Below are 19,469 nucleotides of genomic sequence, written 5' to 3'. Positions count from 1 at the left end.
TGCTTTAAGGTTATGTCCCCTCCTGATTGGCTGCTTTAAGGTTATGTCCCCTCCTGATTGGCTGCTTTAAGGTTATGTCCCCTCCTGATTGGCTGCTTTAAGGTTATGTCCCCTCCTGATTGGCTGCTTTAAGGTTATGTCCCCTCCTGATTGGCTGCTTTAAGGTTATGTCCCCTCCTGATTGGCTGCTTTAAGGTTATGTCCCCTCCTGATTGGCTGCTTTAAGGTTATGTCCCCTCCTGATTGGCTGCTTTAAGGTTATGTCCCCTCCTGATTGGCTGCTTTAAGGTTATGTCCCCTCCTGATTGGCTGCTTTAAGGTTATGTCCCCTCCTGATTGGCTGCTTTAAGGTTATGTCCCCTCCTGATTGGCTGCTTTAAGGTTATGCCCCCTGCTGATTGGCTGCCTGTGTTGTCGTATGTTGCAGAAGAAAGGAAAGCTCCACTACCAGATCGCCGTCATCATCAACTTCCTGGGTCACTGCATCTCCATGTTGGCGCTGCTCGTCGCCTTCTTCCTCTTCCTGTGTCTCAGGTGGGTCACCTTCATCATCATCACCTTCATCCTCGACGTCGTCGTCCAAATGTGACCCATCTCAACACATGGGGGGGCGGGGCATCAAGGCTCCAAGACACGCCCCTGAGCGTGTGAAAAGCGTGAAGGGTCAAACATGATGTGCTTGTTGCAAAGGTGGTGTTTGGGAAGGGGGCGGGGCCACAGAAGTCAAACTGTAGGCCCGCCACAGATTGCCACATTTGGACCACATTGGGACTACATTGGTGCCACATTTGGACCACATTGGTGCCACATTTGGACCACATTGGGACTACATTGGTGCCACATTTGGACCACATTGGTGCCACATTTGGACCACATTTGGACCACATTGGTGCCACATTTGGACCACATTTGGACCACATTGGTGCCACATTTGGACCACATTTGGACCACATTGGGACCACATTGGTGCCACATTTGGACCACATTGGTGCCACATTGGGACTACATTGGTGCCACATTTGGACTACATTGGGACTACATTGGTGCCACATTGGGACCACATTGGGACTACATTGGTGCCACATTGGGACCACATTGGGACCACATTTGTGCCACATTTGGACCACATTGGTGCCACATTGGGACTACATTGGTGCCACATTGGGACCACATTGGGACCACATTGGGACTACATTGGTGCCACATTGGGACCACATTGGGACCACATTGGTGCCACATTTGGACCACATTGGTGCCACATTGGGACTACATTGGTGCCACATTGGGACCACATTGGGACCACATTGGTGCCACATTTGGACCACATTGGTGCCACATTTGGACTACATTGGTGCCACATTTGGACTACATTGGGACTACATTGGTGCCACATTGGGACCACATTGGGACTACATTGGTGCCACATTGGGACCACATTGGGACCACATTGGGACCACATTGGGACCACATTTGGACCACATTGGGACTACATTGGTGCCACATTGGGACCACATTGGGACTACATTGGTGCCACATTGGTGCCACATTGGGACCACATTGGGACTACATTGGTGCCACATTTGGACCACATTGGGACTACATTGGTGCCACATTGGGACCACATTGGGACTACATTGGTGCCACATTGGTGCCACATTGGTGCCACATTGGGACCACATTGGGACCCCATCTGGACCACATGGATAGCTCATTGGCTCCCCCCTGAGTCCATGGCTTGGTGCACAAAGCCCTGGGCTCCTGGGGCAGCCCTGCCATGTGGAACAATTAAAGGAGTGAATATTGTTAGTCCTGACCAAGGCCTCAGGAGTTTAATATGGGAACTTCATCCCTGAAATAAAAGTGTTCCCAAAGCCAAATCTCCCCAGGACTTCAAATAGTTCCACTCCACTCGGTCCAATGGCTGTTCAGCATCCAATGACATCACTTCCTCTTCAGTGGGAGCGTTGGGAACATCATACAATATTTTGAAAAGACTTCAACGATTGGGAAAAGATTGTCTGTTCCTGCTTTGATCCACATTAGTAGTAGAAGGTAAGGTAGTAGCCAGACCTGAAGCCTGATCTTTGCTGAGTCACTTCAAGTCCACGGTCAACATACCAACAGGACCAAGAGGGCCTCTTTTTTCAAGAAGAGAGAAACTCACCCTTTGTTTAGCATTTGTGGGAGGCGGCCAGAGTCATCACATCTTTGTTTTTACATGTGTGTGTTTTACTGTAAAATGTACATCTTTGTTTTACATGTGTGTGTTTTACTGTAAAATGTACATCTTTGTTTTTACATGTGTGTGTTTTACTGTAAAATGTACATCTCTGTTTTTACATGTGTGTGTTTTACTGTAAAATGTACATCTTTGTTTTACATGTGTGTGTTTTACTGTAAAATGTACATCTTTGTTTTTACATGTGTGTGTTTTACTGTAAAATGTACATCTTTGTTTTTACATGTGTGTGTTTTACTGTAAAATGTACATCTTTGTTGTACATGTGTGTGTTTTACTGTAAAATGTACATCTTTGTTTTTACATGTGTGTGTTTTACTGTAAAATGTACATCTTTGTTTTTACATGTGTGTGTTTTACTGTAAAATGTACATCTTTGTTTTTACATGTGTGTGTTTTACTGTAAAATGTACATCTCTGTTTTACATGTGTGTGTTTTACTGTAAAATGTACATCTTTGTTTTACATGTGTGTGTTTTACTGTAAAATGTACATGTGTGTTTACAGAGTACATGAAACATGATATTATTACTTTGACCCCTCCCCCTGGCAGACAGTCACATGGTGTTGGACATCATGTGACGTGGGGGGGGGGGGGTATTTATGCTAATCTTTCTTCTAATTAAAACATGTCCAGCAGCAGGAAGTGATGTCATCAAGAAAGTGATGCTTTTCTGGGAAAATGAGGCGGCCGCGTGGCTGCGGGCGACTGTCTTGCTTAACGAGCCCACCTGTCATCTTCACACTGCTAACGAGCAATAAAAGGTCATCGGGCGCCTGCTGGCCACGAGCTCGTCACGCCGACAGCGGGTGGTCGCTAACGAGCGTTCTCCATGTCACCATCTTCTAGTCTCCTCCTTCTTTCTAGTCTCCTCCTTCCTTCTAGTCTCCTCCTTCTTTCTAGTCTCCTCCTTCCTTCTAGTCTCCTCCTTCTTTCAAGTCTCCTCCTTCTTTTAAGTCTCCTCCTTCCTTCTAGTCTCCTCCTTCCTTCTAGTCTCCTCCTTCTTTCAAGTCTCCTCCTTCTTTCAAGTCTCCTCCTTCTTTTAAGTCTCCTCCTTCCTTCTAGTCTCCTCCTTCCTTCAAGTCTCCTCCTTCCTTCTAGTCTCCTCCTTCTTTCAAGTCTCCTCCTTCTTTCAAGTCTCCTCCTTCTTTTAAGTCTCCTCCTTCCTTCTAGTCTCCTCCTTCCTTCAAGTCTCCTCCTTCCTTCTAGTCTCCTCCTTCCTTCAAGTCTCCTCCTTCTTTCAAGTCTCCTCCTTCTTTTAAGTCTCCTCCTTCCTTCTAGTCTCCTCCTTCCTTCTAGTCTCCTCCTTCTTTTAAGTCTCCTCCTTCTTTTAAGTCTCCTCCTTCCTTCTAGTCTCCTCCTTCCTTCTAGTCTCCTCCTTCCTTCTAGTCTCCTCCTTCCTTCTAGTCTCCTCCTTCCTTCTAGTCTCCTCCTTCCTTCTAGTCTCCTCCTTCCTTCTAGTCTCCTCCTTCCTTCTAGTCTCTTCCTTCCTTCTAGTCTCCTCCTTCCTTCTAGTCTCCTCCTTCCTTCAAGTCTCCTCCTTCCTTCTAGTCTCCTCCTTCCTTCTAGTCTCCTCCTTCCTTCTAGTCTCCTCCTTCCTTCAAGTCTCCTCCTTCCTTCTAGTCTCCTCCTTCCTTCTAGTCTCCTCCTTCCTTCAAGTCTCCTCCTTCCTTCTAGTCTCCTCCTTCCTTCAAGTCTCCTCCTTCCTTCTAGTCTCCTCCTTCCTTCTAGTCTCCTCCTTCCTTCTAGTCTCCTCCTTCCTTCAAGTCTCCTCCTTCCTTCTAGTCTCCTCCTTCCTTCTAGTCTCCTCCTTCCTTCAAGTCTCCTCCTTCCTTGACAGGAGCATCCGCTGCCTGAGGAACATCATCCACTGGAACCTCATCACCGCCTTCATCCTCAGGAACGCCACCTGGTTCCTGGTGCAGATCACCATCAACCCCCAGGTGCACGAGAGCAACGTGGTGCGTGTCACACACACACACACACACACACACACACACACACACACACACACACACACACACACACACACACACACAAGCGCACACACACACTCACACAGACACACACACACACACTCACACACACACACACACACACACACACACACACACACACACACACACACACACACACGCACACACACACACACACACACACACAAGCGCACACACACACTCACACATAAACACACACACACAAGTGCACAGACACACACACACACAAGTGCACAGACACACTCACACAGACACACACACACACACTCACACATAAACACACACACACAAGCGCACACACACACTCACACATAAACACACACACACAAGTGCACAGACACACACACACACAAGCGCACACACACACTCACACAGACACACACACACACACTCACACATAAACACACACACACAAGTGCACAGACACACACACACACAAGTGCACAGACACACACACACACATAAACACACACACACAAGCGCACACACACATAAACACACACACACAAGCGCACACACACACACACACACAAGTGCACAGACACACACACACACAAGCGCACACACACACACACACACACACACAAGCGCACACACACACACACACACACACACACACAAGTGCACAGACACACACACAAACACATAAACACACACACACAAGTGCACACACACACACACGCACAAAGTCCCACTCAAGGTGTGACTTCCTGCTTTATTTTGAAGGCGTGGTGTCGCCTGGTGACAGCTTCCTTCAACTACTTCCACTCCACCAACTTCTTCTGGATGTTTGGAGAAGGCTGCTACCTTCACACGGCCATCGTGCTGACTTACTCCACTGACAAGCTGCGCAAGTGGATGTTCTTCTGCATCGGCTGGTGTGCGTGCACCTCCATGCTCCACCATCACTCACATGCTAACACTAGCACGCTCTTAGCTTCTTAGCCTAGCATAGTCTACTCTATCTTAGCTTCTTAGCCTAGCATCGTCTACTCTATCTTAGCTTCTTAGCCTAGCATTGTCTACTCTAGCTTAGCTTCTTAGCCTAGCATAGTCTACTCTATCTTAGCTTCTTAGCCTAGCATAGTCTACTCTATCTTAGCTTCTTAGCCTAGCATTGTCTACTCTATCTTAGCTTCTTAGCCTAGCATTGTCTACTCTAGCTTACCTTCTTAGCCTAGCATAGTCTACTCTATCTTAGCTTCTTAGCCTAGCATTGTCTACTCTATCTTAGCTTCTTAGCCTAGCATTGTCTACTCTATCTTAGCTTCTTAGCCTAGCATTGTCTACTCTATCTTAGCTTCTTAGCCTAGCATTGTCTACTCTAGCTTAGCTTCTTAGCCTAGCATAGTCTACTCTATCTTAGCTTCTTAGCCTAGCATAGTCTACTCTATCTTAGCTTCTTAGCCTAGCATAGTCTACTCTATCTTAGCTTCTTAGCCTAGCATAGTCTACTCTATCTTAGCTTCTTAGCCTAGCATAGTCTACTCTATCTTAGCTTCTTAGCCTAGCATTGTCTACTCTATCTTAGCTTCTTAGCCTAGCATTGTCTACTCTAGCTTACCTTCTTAGCCTAGCATAGTCTACTCTATCTTAGCTTCTTAGCCTAGCATTGTCTACTCTATCTTAGCTTCTTAGCCTAGCATTGTCTACTCTATCTTAGCTTCTTAGCCTAGCATTGTCTACTCTATCTTAGCTTCTTAGCCTAGCATTGTCTACTCTAGCTTAGCTTCTTAGCCTAGCATAGTCTACTCTATCTTAGCTTCTTAGCCTAGCATAGTCTACTCTATCTTAGCTTCTTAGCCTAGCATTGTCTACTCTATCTTAGCTTCTTAGCCTAGCATAGTCTACTCTATCTTAGCTTCTTAGCCTAGCATTGTCTACTCTATCTTAGCTTCTTAGCCTAGCATTGTCTACTCTATCTTAGCTTCTTAGCCTAGCATTGTCTACTCTATCTTAGCTTCTTAGCCTAGCATTGTCTACTCTATCTTAGCTTCTTAGCCTAGCATTGTCTACTCTATCTTAGCTTCTTAGCCTAGCATTGTCTACTCTAGCTTAGCTTCTTAGCCTAGCATAGTCTACTCTATCTTAGCTTCTTAGCCTAGCATAGTCTACTCTATCTTAGCTTCTTAGCCTAGCATTGTCTACTCTATCTTAGCTTCTTAGCCTAGCATAGTCTACTCTATCTTAGCTTCTTAGCCTAGCATAGTCTACTCTATCTTAGCTTCTTAGCCTAGCATTGTCTACTCTATCTTAGCTTCTTAGCCTAGCATTGTCTACTCTATCTTAGCTTCTTAGCCTAGCATTGTCTACTCTATCTTAGCTTCTTAGCCTAGCATTGTCTACTCTAGCTTAGCTTCTTAGCCTAGCATAGTCTACTCTATCTTAGCTTCTTAGCCTAGCATAGTCTACTCTATCTTAGCTTCTTAGCCTAGCATTGTCTACTCTATCTTAGCTTCTTAGCCTAGCATTGTCTACTCTATCTTAACTTCTTAGCCTAGCATTGTCTACTCTAGCTTAGCTTCTTAGCCTAGCATAGTCTACTCTATCTTAGCTTCTTAGCCTAGCATTGTCTACTCTATCTTAGCTTCTTAGCCTAGCATTGTCTACTCTATCTTAGCTTCTTAGCCTAGCATTGTCTACTCTATCTTAGCTTCTTAGCCTAGCATTGTCTACTCTAGCTTAGCTTCTTAGCCTAGCATAGTCTACTCTATCTTAGCTTCTTAGCCTAGCATTGTCTACTCTATCTTAGCTTCTTAGCCTAGCATAGTCTACTCTATCTTAGCTTCTTAGCCTAGCATAGTCTACTCTATCTTAGCTTCTTAGCCTAGCATTGTCTACTCTATCTTAGCTTCTTAGCCTAGCATTGTCTACTCTATCTTAGCTTCTTAGCCTAGCATTGTCTACTCTATCTTAGCTTCTTAGCCTAGCATTGTCTACTCTAGCTTAGCTTCTTAGCCTAGCATAGTCTACTCTATCTTAGCTTCTTAGCCTAGCATAGTCTACTCTATCTTAGCTTCTTAGCCTAGCATTGTCTACTCTATCTTAGCTTCTTAGCCTAGCATTGTCTACTCTATCTTAACTTCTTAGCCTAGCATTGTCTACTCTAGCTTAGCTTCTTAGCCTAGCATAGTCTACTCTATCTTAGCTTCTTAGCCTAGCATTGTCTACTCTATCTTAGCTTCTTAGCCTAGCATTGTCTACTCTATCTTAGCTTCTTAGCCTAGCATTGTCTACTCTATCTTAGCTTCTTAGCCTAGCATTGTCTACTCTAGCTTAGCTTCTTAGCCTAGCATAGTCTACTCTATCTTAGCTTCTTAGCCTAGCATTGTCTACTCTATCTTAGCTTCTTAGCCTAGCATAGTCTACTCTATCTTAGCTTCTTAGCCTAGCATAGTCTACTCTATCTTAGCTTCTTAGCCTAGCATAGTCTACTCTATCTTAGCTTCTTAGCCTAGCATAGTCTACTCTATCTTAGCTTCTTAGCCTAGCATTGTCTACTCTATCTTAGCTTCTTAGCCTAGCATTGTCTACTCTATCTTAGCTTCTTAGCCTAGCATTGTCTACTCTATCTTAGCTTCTTAGCCTAGCATAGTCTACTCTATCTTAGCTTCTTAGCCTAGCATTGTCTACTCTATCTTAGCTTCTTAGCCTAGCATTGTCTACTCTATCTTAGCTTCTTAGCCTAGCATTGTCTACTCTATCTTAACTTCTTAGCCTAGCATTGTCTACTCTAGCTTAGCTTCTTAGCCTAGCATAGTCTACTCTATCTTAGCTTCTTAGCCTAGCATTGTCTACTCTATCTTAGCTTCTTAGCCTAGCATTGTCTACTCTATCTTAGCTTCTTAGCCTAGCATTGTCTACTCTATCTTAGCTTCTTAGCCTAGCATTGTCTACTCTAGCTTAGCTTCTTAGCCTAGCATAGTCTACTCTATCTTAGCTTCTTAGCCTAGCATTGTCTACTCTATCTTAGCTTCTTAGCCTAGCATAGTCTACTCTATCTTAGCTTCTTAGCCTAGCATAGTCTACTCTATCTTAGCTTCTTAGCCTAGCATAGTCTACCCTATCTTAGCTTCTTAGCCTAGCATTGTCTACTCTATCTTAGCTTCTTAGCCTAGCATAGTCTACTCTATCTTAGCTTCTTAGCCTAGCATAGTCTACTCTATCTTAACTTCTTAGCCTAGCATAGTCTACCCTATCTTAGCTTCTTAGCCTAGCATAGTCTACTCTATCTTAGCTTCTTAGCCTAGCATAGTCTACTCTATCTTAGCTTCTTAGCCTAGCATTGTCTACTCTATCTTAGCTTCTTAGCCTAGCATAGTCTACTCTATCTTAGCTTCTTAGCCTAGCATAGTCTACTCTATCTTAGCTTCTTAGCCTAGCATTGTCTACTCTATCTTAGCTTCTTAGCCTAGCATTGTCTACTCTATCTTAGCTTCTTAGCCTAGCATTGTCTACTCTATCTTAGCTTCTTAGCCTAGCATAGTCTACTCTATCTTAGCTTCTTAGCCTAGCATAGTCTACTCTATCTTAACTTCTTAGCCTAGCATAGTCTACCCTATCTTAGCTTCTTAGCCTAGCATAGTCTACTCTATCTTAGCTTCTTAGCCTAGCATAGTCTACTCTATCTTAGCTTCTTAGCCTAGCATAGTCTACTCTATCTTAGCTTCTTAGCCTAGCATTGTCTACTCTATCTTAGCTTCTTAGCCTAGCATTGTCTACTCTATCTTAGCTTCTTAGCCTAGCATTGTCTACTCTATCTTAGCTTCTTAGCCTAGCATTGTCTACTCTATCTTAGCTTCTTAGCCTAGCATTGTCTACTCTATCTTAGCTTCTTAGCCTAGCATTGTCTACTCTATCTTAGCTTCTTAGCCTAGCATAGTCTACTCTATCTTAGCTTCTTAGCCTAGCATTGTCTACTCTATCTTAGCTTCTTAGCCTAGCATTGTCTACTCTATCTTAGCTTCTTAGCCTAGCATAGTCTACTCTATCTTAGCTTCTTAGCCTAGCATAGTTTAGTCTATCTCAGCTTCTTAGCCTAGCATAGTTTAGTCTATCTCAGCTTCTTAGCCTAGCATAGTCTACTCTATCTTAGCTTCTTAGCCTAGCATAGTCTATCTATCTTAGCTTCTTAGCCTAGCATAGTCTACTCTATTTTAGCTTTTTAGCCTAGCATAGTCTACTCTATCTTAGCTTCTTAGCCTAGCATAGTCTACTCTATCTTAGCTTCTTAGCCTAGCATTGTCTACTCTATCTTAGCTTCTTAGCCTAGCATAGTCTACCCTATCTTAGCTTCTTAGCCTAGCATAGTCTACTCTAGCTTACCTTCTTAGCCTAGCATAGTCTACTCTAGCTCAGCTTCTTAGCCTAGCATAGTCTACTCTATCTTAGCTTCTTAGCCTGGTGTAGTTTAGCCTATCTTAGCTTCTTAGCTTAGCATAGTTTAGTTTAGCTTCTTAGCCTAGCATAGTATAGCCTATCTTAACTTCTTAGCCTAGTGTAGTTTAGCCTAGCTTAGCTTCTTAGCCTAGCATAGTCTAGTCTAGCTTAGCTTCTTATCTTAGCATAGTCTAGCTTAGCTTCTTAGTTTAGCATAGTTTAGTCTAGCTTAGCTTTTTAGCCTAGCGTAGTTTAGTCTAGCTTAGCTTCTTAGCCTAGCATAGTCTAGTCTAGCTTAGCTTCTTAGCCTAGTGTAGTTTAGTCTAGCTTAGCTTCTTAGCCTAGTGTAGTTTAGCCTAGCTTAGCTTCTTAGCCTAGCATAGTCTACTCTATCTTAGCTTCTTAGCCTAGCATAGTCTACTCTATCTTAGCTTCTTAGCCTAGCATTGTCTACTCTATCTTAGCTTCTTAGCCTAGCATAGTCTACCCTATCTTAGCTTCTTAGCCTAGCATAGTCTACTCTAGCTTACCTTCTTAGCCTAGCATAGTCTACTCTAGCTCAGCTTCTTAGCCTAGCATAGTCTACTCTATCTTAGCTTCTTAGCCTGGTGTAGTTTAGCCTATCTTAGCTTCTTAGCTTAGCATAGTTTAGTTTAGCTTCTTAGCCTAGCATAGTATAGCCTATCTTAACTTCTTAGCCTAGTGTAGTTTAGCCTAGCTTAGCTTCTTAGCCTAGCATAGTCTAGTCTAGCTTAGCTTCTTATTTTAGCATAGTCTAGCTTAGCTTCTTAGTTTAGCATAGTTTAGTCTAGCTTAGCTTTTTAGCCTAGCGTAGTTTAGTCTAGCTTAGCTTCTTAGCCTAGTGTAGTTTAGCCTAGCTTAGCTTCTTAGCCTAGCATAGTCTAGTCTAGCTTAGCTTCTTAGCCTAGTGTAGTTTAGCCTAGTTTAGCTTCTTAGCCTAGCATCGTTTAGTCTAGCTGAGCTCCTTAGTGTAGTTAATCCATACTTGCCAACCTTGAGACCTCCTATTTCGGGAGGTCGGGGGTGGGGCACAGGCGTGTTTGGGGTCGTGGTTAGCCTAGCATATCTTAGCTCTGTAACCTAGCATAGCTTAGCTTTTTAACCTTGCATATCTTAGCACTTTAGCCTAGCATAGCTTAACTCCTTAGCATAGCTCCTTAGCCTAGCATCGTTAGCGCCATCACCCACGGTATGTCAGGTGGTCCAGGTGGTCCAGGTGCTTCAGTTCTAGCGTGCGGTGACCCGCTGCTCCTCCCCCGCAGGTATCCCCTTCCCCATCATCGTGGCCTGGGCCGTCGGGAAGTTCTACTACGACAACGAGAAGTGAGTTGCTCTAAGACCACGCCCACCACTAGGCTCCTCCCCCTCTGCGCCATCATGGCAGGTGGAAGTGGTAGTTGACTTATGTAAGCCCCGCCCCAAAGAACCTTCTGGAGGTCCATCCATTCCTTTTTAGCGTCTACTTCCTGTCACATGTGCTGCTGTTGTGTTGAGGCACGGTTGCCATGGTGACAAGTCTCTCCCTGACAGGTGCTGGTTTGGGAAGCGGGCCGGCGTCTACACGGACTACATCTACCAGGGTCCCATGATCCTGGTCCTGGTGGTGAGTCAGTCAGGCCCTGTACGATCTTTTGGGATCATGTAGGAACATTTAGGATCTTTTAAGATCATGTAGGATATGTTAGGATCATGTAGGATCTTTTGGGAGCATTTAGGATCATGTTAGCATCATTCAGGATATTTTGGGATCATTTAGGATAATATAGGATCTTTTAGGAACATTTAGGATTTTTTATAATCATGTAGGATATTTTAGAACCCCTAACCCATATTTTATGAACATTTAGGTTATTGTAAAATCATTTAGGACCATGTAGGATATTTTAGGATGATTTGGGATCTTTTAGGAACATTTAGGATCTTTATGGATATTTTAAGATCATTCAGGATTATTTGGGATTATTTAGGATCTTTTATGAACGTTTAAGTTATTGTAAAATTATTTAAGAACATTTAGGACCATGTAGGATATCTTTAATTATTTTTCTAAAACAACATTTGAGTAATTATTTATATAGCCCTAAATCACTAGTGTCTCAAAGGGCTGCACAAACCACAACACAAACCACAGCAACATCCTCGGTAGAGCCCACATAAGGGCAAGGAAAAACTCACCCCAGTGGGACGTCGGTGACAGTGACAATGATGACTATGAGTAACCTTGGAGAGGACTGATTATGATACTGTGAAAGTCCAGTCCAAAGTGGATCCAACACAGCAGAGAGAGTACTGTCCAAGGTGGAGCCAACAGGAAACCATCCCAAGCGGAGGCGGAGCAGCAGTGCAGAGATGTCCCAAGCCGATACACAGGGGAGCGGTCCATCCTGGGTCCTGACTCTGGACGAGCGGTCCATCCTGGGTCCTGACTCTGGACGAGCGGTCCATCCTGGGTCCTGACTCTGGACGAGCGGTCCATCCTGGGTCATCCTGGGTCCCCACTCTGGGCGAGCGGTCCATCCTGGGTCCCGACTGTGGACGAGCGGTCCATCCTGGGTCATCCTGGGTCCCCACTCTGGGCGAGCGGTCCATCCTGGGTCATCCTGGGTCCCCACTCTGGGCGAGCGGTCCATCCTGGGTCCCGACTCTGGACGAGCGGTCCATCCTGGGTCATCCTGGGTCCCGACTCTGGACAAGCGGTCCATCTTGGGTCCTGACTCTGGACGAGCGGTCCATCCTGGGTCCTGACTCTGGACGAGCGGTCCATCCTGGGTCATCCTGGGTCCCGACTCTGGACAAGCGGTCCATCCTGGGTCCTGACTCTGGACGAGCGGTCCATCCTGGGTCCCCACTCTGGACGAGCGGTCCATCCTGGGTCATCCTGGGTCCCGACTCTGGACAAGCGGTCCATCCTGGGTCCTGACTCTGGACGAGCGGTCCATCCTGGGTCCTGACTCTGGACGAGCGGTCCATCCTGGGTCCTAACTCTGGACGAACGGTCCATCCTGGGTCCCGACTCTGGACGAGCGGTCCATCCTGGGTCCTAACTCTGGACGAACGGTCCATCCTGGGTCCCGACTCTGGACGAGCGGTCCATCCTGGGTCCTAACTCTGGACGAACGGTCCATCCTGGGTCCCGACTCTGGACGAGCGGTCCATCCTGGGTCATCCTGGGTCCCGACTCTGGGCGAGCGGTCCATCCTGGGTCCCGACTCTGGGCGAGCGGTCCATCCTGGCTCCCGACTCTGGACGAGCGTTCCATCCTGGGTCATCCTGGGTCCCAACTCTGGGCGAGCGGTCCATCCTGGGTCCCGACTCTGGGCGAGCGGTCCATCCTGGGTCCCGACTCTGGGCGAGCGGTCCATCCTGGGTCCCGACTCTGGGCGAGCGGTCCATCCTGGGTCCCGACTCTGGACGAGCGGTCCATCCTGGGTCCCGACTCTGGACGAGCGGTCCATCCTGGGTCCCGACTCTGGACGAGCGGTCCATCCTGGGTCCCGACTCTGGACGAGCGGTCCATCCTGGGTCATCCTGGGTCCCGACTCTGGGCGAGCGGTCCATCCTGGGTCCCGACTCTGGACGAGCGGTCCATCCTGGGTCCCGACTCTGGACGAGCGGTCCATCCTGGGTCCCGACTCTGGACGAGCGGTCCATCCTGGGTCCCGACTCTGGACGAGCAGTCCATCCTGGGTCCCGACTCTGGACGAGCGGTCCATCCTGGGTCATCCTGGGTCCTGACTCTGGACAAGCGGTCCATCCTGGGTCATCCTGGGTCCCGACTCTGGACGAGCGGTCCATCCTGGGTCATCCTGGGTCCTGACTCTGGATGAGCGGTCCATCCAGGGTCCCGACTCTGGACGAGCGGTCCATCATCCATGGCCACCGGACCGGCTTCCCTCCCCAAGGGAGGGGGGGACATAGGAGAAAAAGAAAAGAAGCGGCAGATCAACTGGTCTAAAAAGGAGGTCTATTTAAAGGCTAGAGTATACAGATGAGTTTTAAGGTGAGACTTAAATGCTTCTACTGAGGTAGCATCTCGAACATTCCAGAGTACTGGAGCCCAAACGGAAAACGCTCTATAGCCCGCAGACTTTTTTTGGGCTTTGGGAATCACTAATAAGCCGGAGTCCTTTGAAGGCAGATTTCTTGCCGGGACATATGGTACAATACAATCGGCAAGATAGGATGGAGCTAGACCGTGTAGTATTTTATACGTAAGTAGTAAAACCTTAAAGTCACATCTTAAGTGCACAGGAAGCCAGTGCAGGTGAGCCAGTATAGGTATATATGTATGTATATATGTATATAAAGGTATATACAGTATAGGTATATATGTATGTATATATGTATATAAAGGTATATACAGTATAGGTATATATGTATGTATATATGTATATAAAGGTATATACAGTATAGGTATATATGTATGTATATATGTATATAAAGGTATATACAGTACAGGTATATATGTATGTATATATGTATATAAAGGTATATACAGTATAGGTATATATGTATGTACATATGTATATAAAGGTATATGCAGTATAGGTATGTATGTATATATGTATATAAAGGTATATACAGTATAGGTATATATGTATATAAAGGTATATACAGTACAGGTATATATGTATGTATATATGTATATAAAGGTATATACAGTATAGGTATATATGTATATAAAGGTATATACAGTATAGGTATATATGTATATAAAGGTATATACAGTACAGGTATATATGTATGTATATATGTATATAAAGGTATATACAGTATAGGTATATATGTATATAAAGGTATATACAGTATAGGTATATATGGCGTAACGAACATTTACGATTGTTTTGGGGTTTTTTAAGATATTTTAGGAACATTTAGGTTATTTTTAAACCATTTAGAAACACTTGGGAAGATTTAAGACAACATTTTAGCATCTTTAATGAATTTTTAAGCAAGATTTAAGATATTATAGGATCTTTTATCAATCAATCAATCAATCAATCAATCAATCCACTTTATTTATATAGCACATTTAAACAACAATAATGTTTCCAAAGTGCTGCACAGCCATGTTAAAAACAATTGTAAAAAAAATAAAATAGAAAAAAATAAATAAATAAAAATTATATATATATATATATATATATATATATATATATATATATTATGCTCCACCAATGACTGAATAAAAACAAAAAATAAATAAATATAAAACCAATAAAAACAATATAAAAACAAATATGATTAAAAACTATTATAAAAGGTAAAATAATTTAAAAGAGTAAAATAAAAATCAAAGTGTATAAAAAACACAGAGGACAGAGGACCACACAACTCACGTAGTGTTAAAAGCCAAAGAATAAAAGTGGGTCTTAAGACGAGACTTAAAAGAGTCCACTGTGGAAGCAGTTTGAAGATGGAGGGGCAGAGTGTTCCAGAGCTTAGGGCCGACCACAGAGAAGGTCCTGTCTCCCCTGGTCTTAAGTCTGGTCTTGGGCACCACGAGCTGGAGCTGGCTTTCGGACCTCAGATGTAAATTTGGATGAGGTCTGAGATATATTGAGGTGCCAGTCCATGTAAAGATTTAAAAACAAACAGCAATGTTTTCAAATCAATTCTAAAATGAGCAGGGAGCCAGTGCAAACTCTGAAGAATTGGGGTTCTATGCTGGTGTTTCCTGGCCCCTGTTCAAAGTCCTGCTGCCGCCTTCTGGACTAACTGCAACCGGGAGAGAGCTTTGAGGCTAATGCCAGCATAAAGTGCATTGCAGTAGTCCAGGCCACTTCAAATAAAAGCATGCACCACTTCTTCAAAAAGGTTCAAAGATAAAAAGGGTTTAACCTTTACTAAAAGACGAAGGTGATAAAAACAGGATTTTAAAACGCCATTGACTTGTTTGTCTAGTTTCAAATGGCTGTGTATAGTGACGCCAAGGCTGGTGACTTTGGGACGCACATCATCTTGCAATAGTCCCAAGTCAGTGAGGGCCCCACCAAAAACTACAATTTCCGTTTTTCCCTCATTCATTATTAAAAAATTCTGGGCTAACCAAGCCTTGACGTCACATAGACAGTTAAGAAGGGGTGTCAGGGGGCGTGGCTTTTTGAACTCGGCATATAAATTTGGCAGTCATCTGCATAAAAGTGATAAAACACTCCATGTTTCTTACAAATCTCTCCAAGAGGGAGGAGATAAAGAGCGAACAGGATGGGGCCTAAAATAGATCCCTGGGGGACACCACAGTAAAGCGGGGCAGAAGAGGAGGTGGCGTCCCCCAGCCTGACAGAGAAGGACCTCTCAGACAGGTAAGATCTGAACCACTGTGACGCAGTCCCCCTGACACCCACACAGTCTCTCAGGCGCTCTAAAAGAATTGTGTGGTGGACTGTGTCAAAGGCAGCTGGAAGATCTAAAAGCACTAAAATGGCAGAGCTGCCACAATCAGACATTAAAAGCAAGTCATTAAAAACCTTTAAAAGTGCAGATTCAGTAATGTGCAAAACTTTATATCCAGACTGAAATGGATCCAAAGTGCTAGTTTCATCTAAAAAAGGCTGCAGTTGTGCCAGAACACATTTCTCCAAAATCTTTGACACAAAAGGTAATTTGGAAATGGGCCGATAATTTGACAAACTTGTCGGATCAAGACCTATTTTTTTAATCAAAGGCTCAACAACAGCTCTTTTACAAAAGGAGGGGACACAGCCAGAAATCAAGCTGCTGTTGATGATGTCCCTAACAGACGAATCAATAGTGTCCCAGATTTCTTTAAAAAAGCGAGGGGGGACTGGGTCTATGGGACATGATGAGGGTTTTAGCTTGCCGACTATTCCTGTAAGTTCAGGCATGGACACAGGCTCAAAGTGACAGAACACAGTCGAGCACTGAGGGGCCACATTAAAACTTAATGGAAAACGAGAAGCAACCTTATCATTAAAAAAGGAAATAAATTTTTCACAAGTTTCACTTGTCATCTCCAGTGAAGTGGCTGGATTCGGTTTAAGAACATTACTAATAGAATTAAAAAGAACACGTGGCTAACTGATGCTATTTAAAATGAAGTCTGACAAATATTTTGTTTTCTCAGCTTTAACCACACTTTGATCATTTCGACAGTTTTCTTTTAAAATTTGATAGGAGACTTCCAAGTGATCCCCTTTCCACTCGCGCTCCGCAGGGTGTGATATACTCTGTAATTGTTGAGTACATGCAGAGTGTGATATACTCTGCAATTGTTGAGTACATGCAGAGTGTGATATACTCTGCAATTGTTGAGTACATGCAGAGTGTGATATACTCTGCAATTGTTGAGTACATGCAGAGTGTGATATACTCTGCAATTGTTGAGTACATGCAGAGTGTGATATACTCTGCAATTGTTGAGTACATGCAGAGTGTGATATACTCTGCAATTGTTGAGTACATACAGAGTGTGATATACTCTGCAATTGTTGAGTACATGCAGAGTGTGATATACTCTGCAATTGTTGAGTACATGCAGAGTGTGATATACTCTGCAATTGTTGAGTACATACAGAGTGTGATATACTCTGCAATTGTTGAGTACATGCAGAGTGTGATATACTCTGCAATTGTTGAGTACATGCAGGGTGTGATATACTCTGCAATTGTTGAGTACATGCAGTGTGATATACTCTGCAATTGTTGAGTACATGCAGAGTGTGATATACTCTGTAATTGTTGAGTACATGCAGAGTGTGATATACTCTGTAATTGTTGAGTACATGCAGGGTGTGATATACTCTGCAATTGTTGAGTACATGCAGGGTGTGATATACTCTGTAATTGTTGAGTACATGCAGGGTGTGATATACTCTGCAATTGTTGAGTACATGCAGAGTGTGATATACTCTGCAATTGTTGAGTACATGCAGAGTGTGATATACTCTGCAATTGTTGAGTACATGCAGAGTGTGATATACTCTGCAATTGTTGAGTACATACAGAGTGTGATATACTCTGCAATTGTTGAGTACATGCAGAGTGTGATATACTCTGCAATTGTTGTGTACATGCAGAGTGTGATATACTCTGCAATTGTTGAGTACATACAGAGTGTGATATACTCTGCAATTGTTGTGTACATGCAGAGTGTGATATACTCTGTAATTGTTGAGTACATGCAGAGTGTGATATACTCTGCAATTGTTGAGTACATGCAGAGTGTGATATACTCTGCAATTGTTGAGTACATGCAGAGTGTGATATACTCTGCAATTGTTGAGTACATACAGAGTGTGATATACTCTGTAATTGTTGAGTACATGCAGGGTGTGATATACTCTGCAATTGTTGAGTACATGCAGAGTGTGATATACTCTGCAATTGTTGAGTACATGCAGAGTGTGATATACTCTGCAATTGTTGAGTACATGCAGAGTGTGATATACTCTGCAATTGTTGAGTACATGCAGAGTGTGATATACTCTGCATGTACTCAGTAAACAAAGGAGAAAAGGCGGCTGCAGTGTCAGAGCTAATAAGACACACATGACACACATGACACACATGACACACATGACACATGACACACATGACACACATGACACACATGACACACATGACACACATGACACATGACACATGACACATGACACACATGACACATGACACACATGACACACATGACACATGACACACATGACACACATGACACACATGACACACATGACACACATGACACATGACACATGACACATGACACACATGACACATGACACACATGACACACATGACACATGACACATGACACACATGACACACATGACACATGACACATGACACATGACACACATGACACACATGACACACATGACACACATGACACATGACACATGACACATGACACACATGACACACATGACACACATGACACACATGACACACATGACACATGACACACATGACACACATGACACACATGACACACATGACACACATGACACACATGACACACATGACACACATGACACACATGACACATGACGCACATGACACACATGACACACATGACACATGACACATGACACACATGACACACATGACACACATGACACACATGACACACATGACACATGACACACATGACACACATGACACACATGACACATGACACATGACACACATGACACACATGACACACATGACACACATGACACACATGACACACATGACACACATGACACATGACACACATGACACATGACACACATGACACACATGACACACATGACACACATGACACATGACACATGACACACATGACACATGACACATGACACACATGACACACATGACACACATGACACATGACACACATGACACACATGACACATGACACATGACACACATGACACACATGACACACATGACACATGACACACATGACACACATGACACACATGACACACATGACACATGACACACATGACACACATGACACATGACACACATGACACACATGACACACATGACACACATGACACACATGACACATGACACACATGACACACATGACACACATGACACACATGACACACATGACACACATGACACACATGACACATGACACACATGACACACATGACACATGACACACATGACACACATGACACACATGACACATGACACACATGACACACATGACACACATGACACACATGACACACATGACACATGACACATGACACATGACACACATGACACACATGACACACATGACACACATGACACATGACACACATGACACACATGACACACATGACACACATGACACACATGACACATGACACACATGACACACATGACACAC

At 44.0% G+C, this 19,469-nt stretch overlaps 1 protein-coding gene across 1 annotated transcript in view; it reads left to right on the top strand.

The window, feature by feature from the left end:
* Nucleotides 1-19,469, top strand: part of LOC133535908 (corticotropin-releasing factor receptor 1) — a 42,556-nt gene that overhangs the window by 15,183 nt on the left and 7,904 nt on the right. The window contains exons 2-6 of the mRNA XM_061875959.1: nt 428-534; nt 4,081-4,201; nt 4,964-5,117; nt 10,900-10,960; nt 11,168-11,240. Of these exons, the coding sequence (XP_061731943.1) occupies nt 428-534; nt 4,081-4,201; nt 4,964-5,117; nt 10,900-10,960; nt 11,168-11,240 (516 nt within the window). The remainder of the gene's footprint in view (nt 1-427; nt 535-4,080; nt 4,202-4,963; nt 5,118-10,899; nt 10,961-11,167; nt 11,241-19,469) is intronic.

The sequence above is a fragment of the Nerophis ophidion genome, linkage group LG17 (assembly GCF_033978795.1).
Source record: "Nerophis ophidion isolate RoL-2023_Sa linkage group LG17, RoL_Noph_v1.0, whole genome shotgun sequence".
NCBI lineage: Eukaryota > Metazoa > Chordata > Actinopteri > Syngnathiformes > Syngnathidae > Nerophis > Nerophis ophidion.
This window is presented reverse-complemented; position numbering and strand designations above follow the sequence as displayed.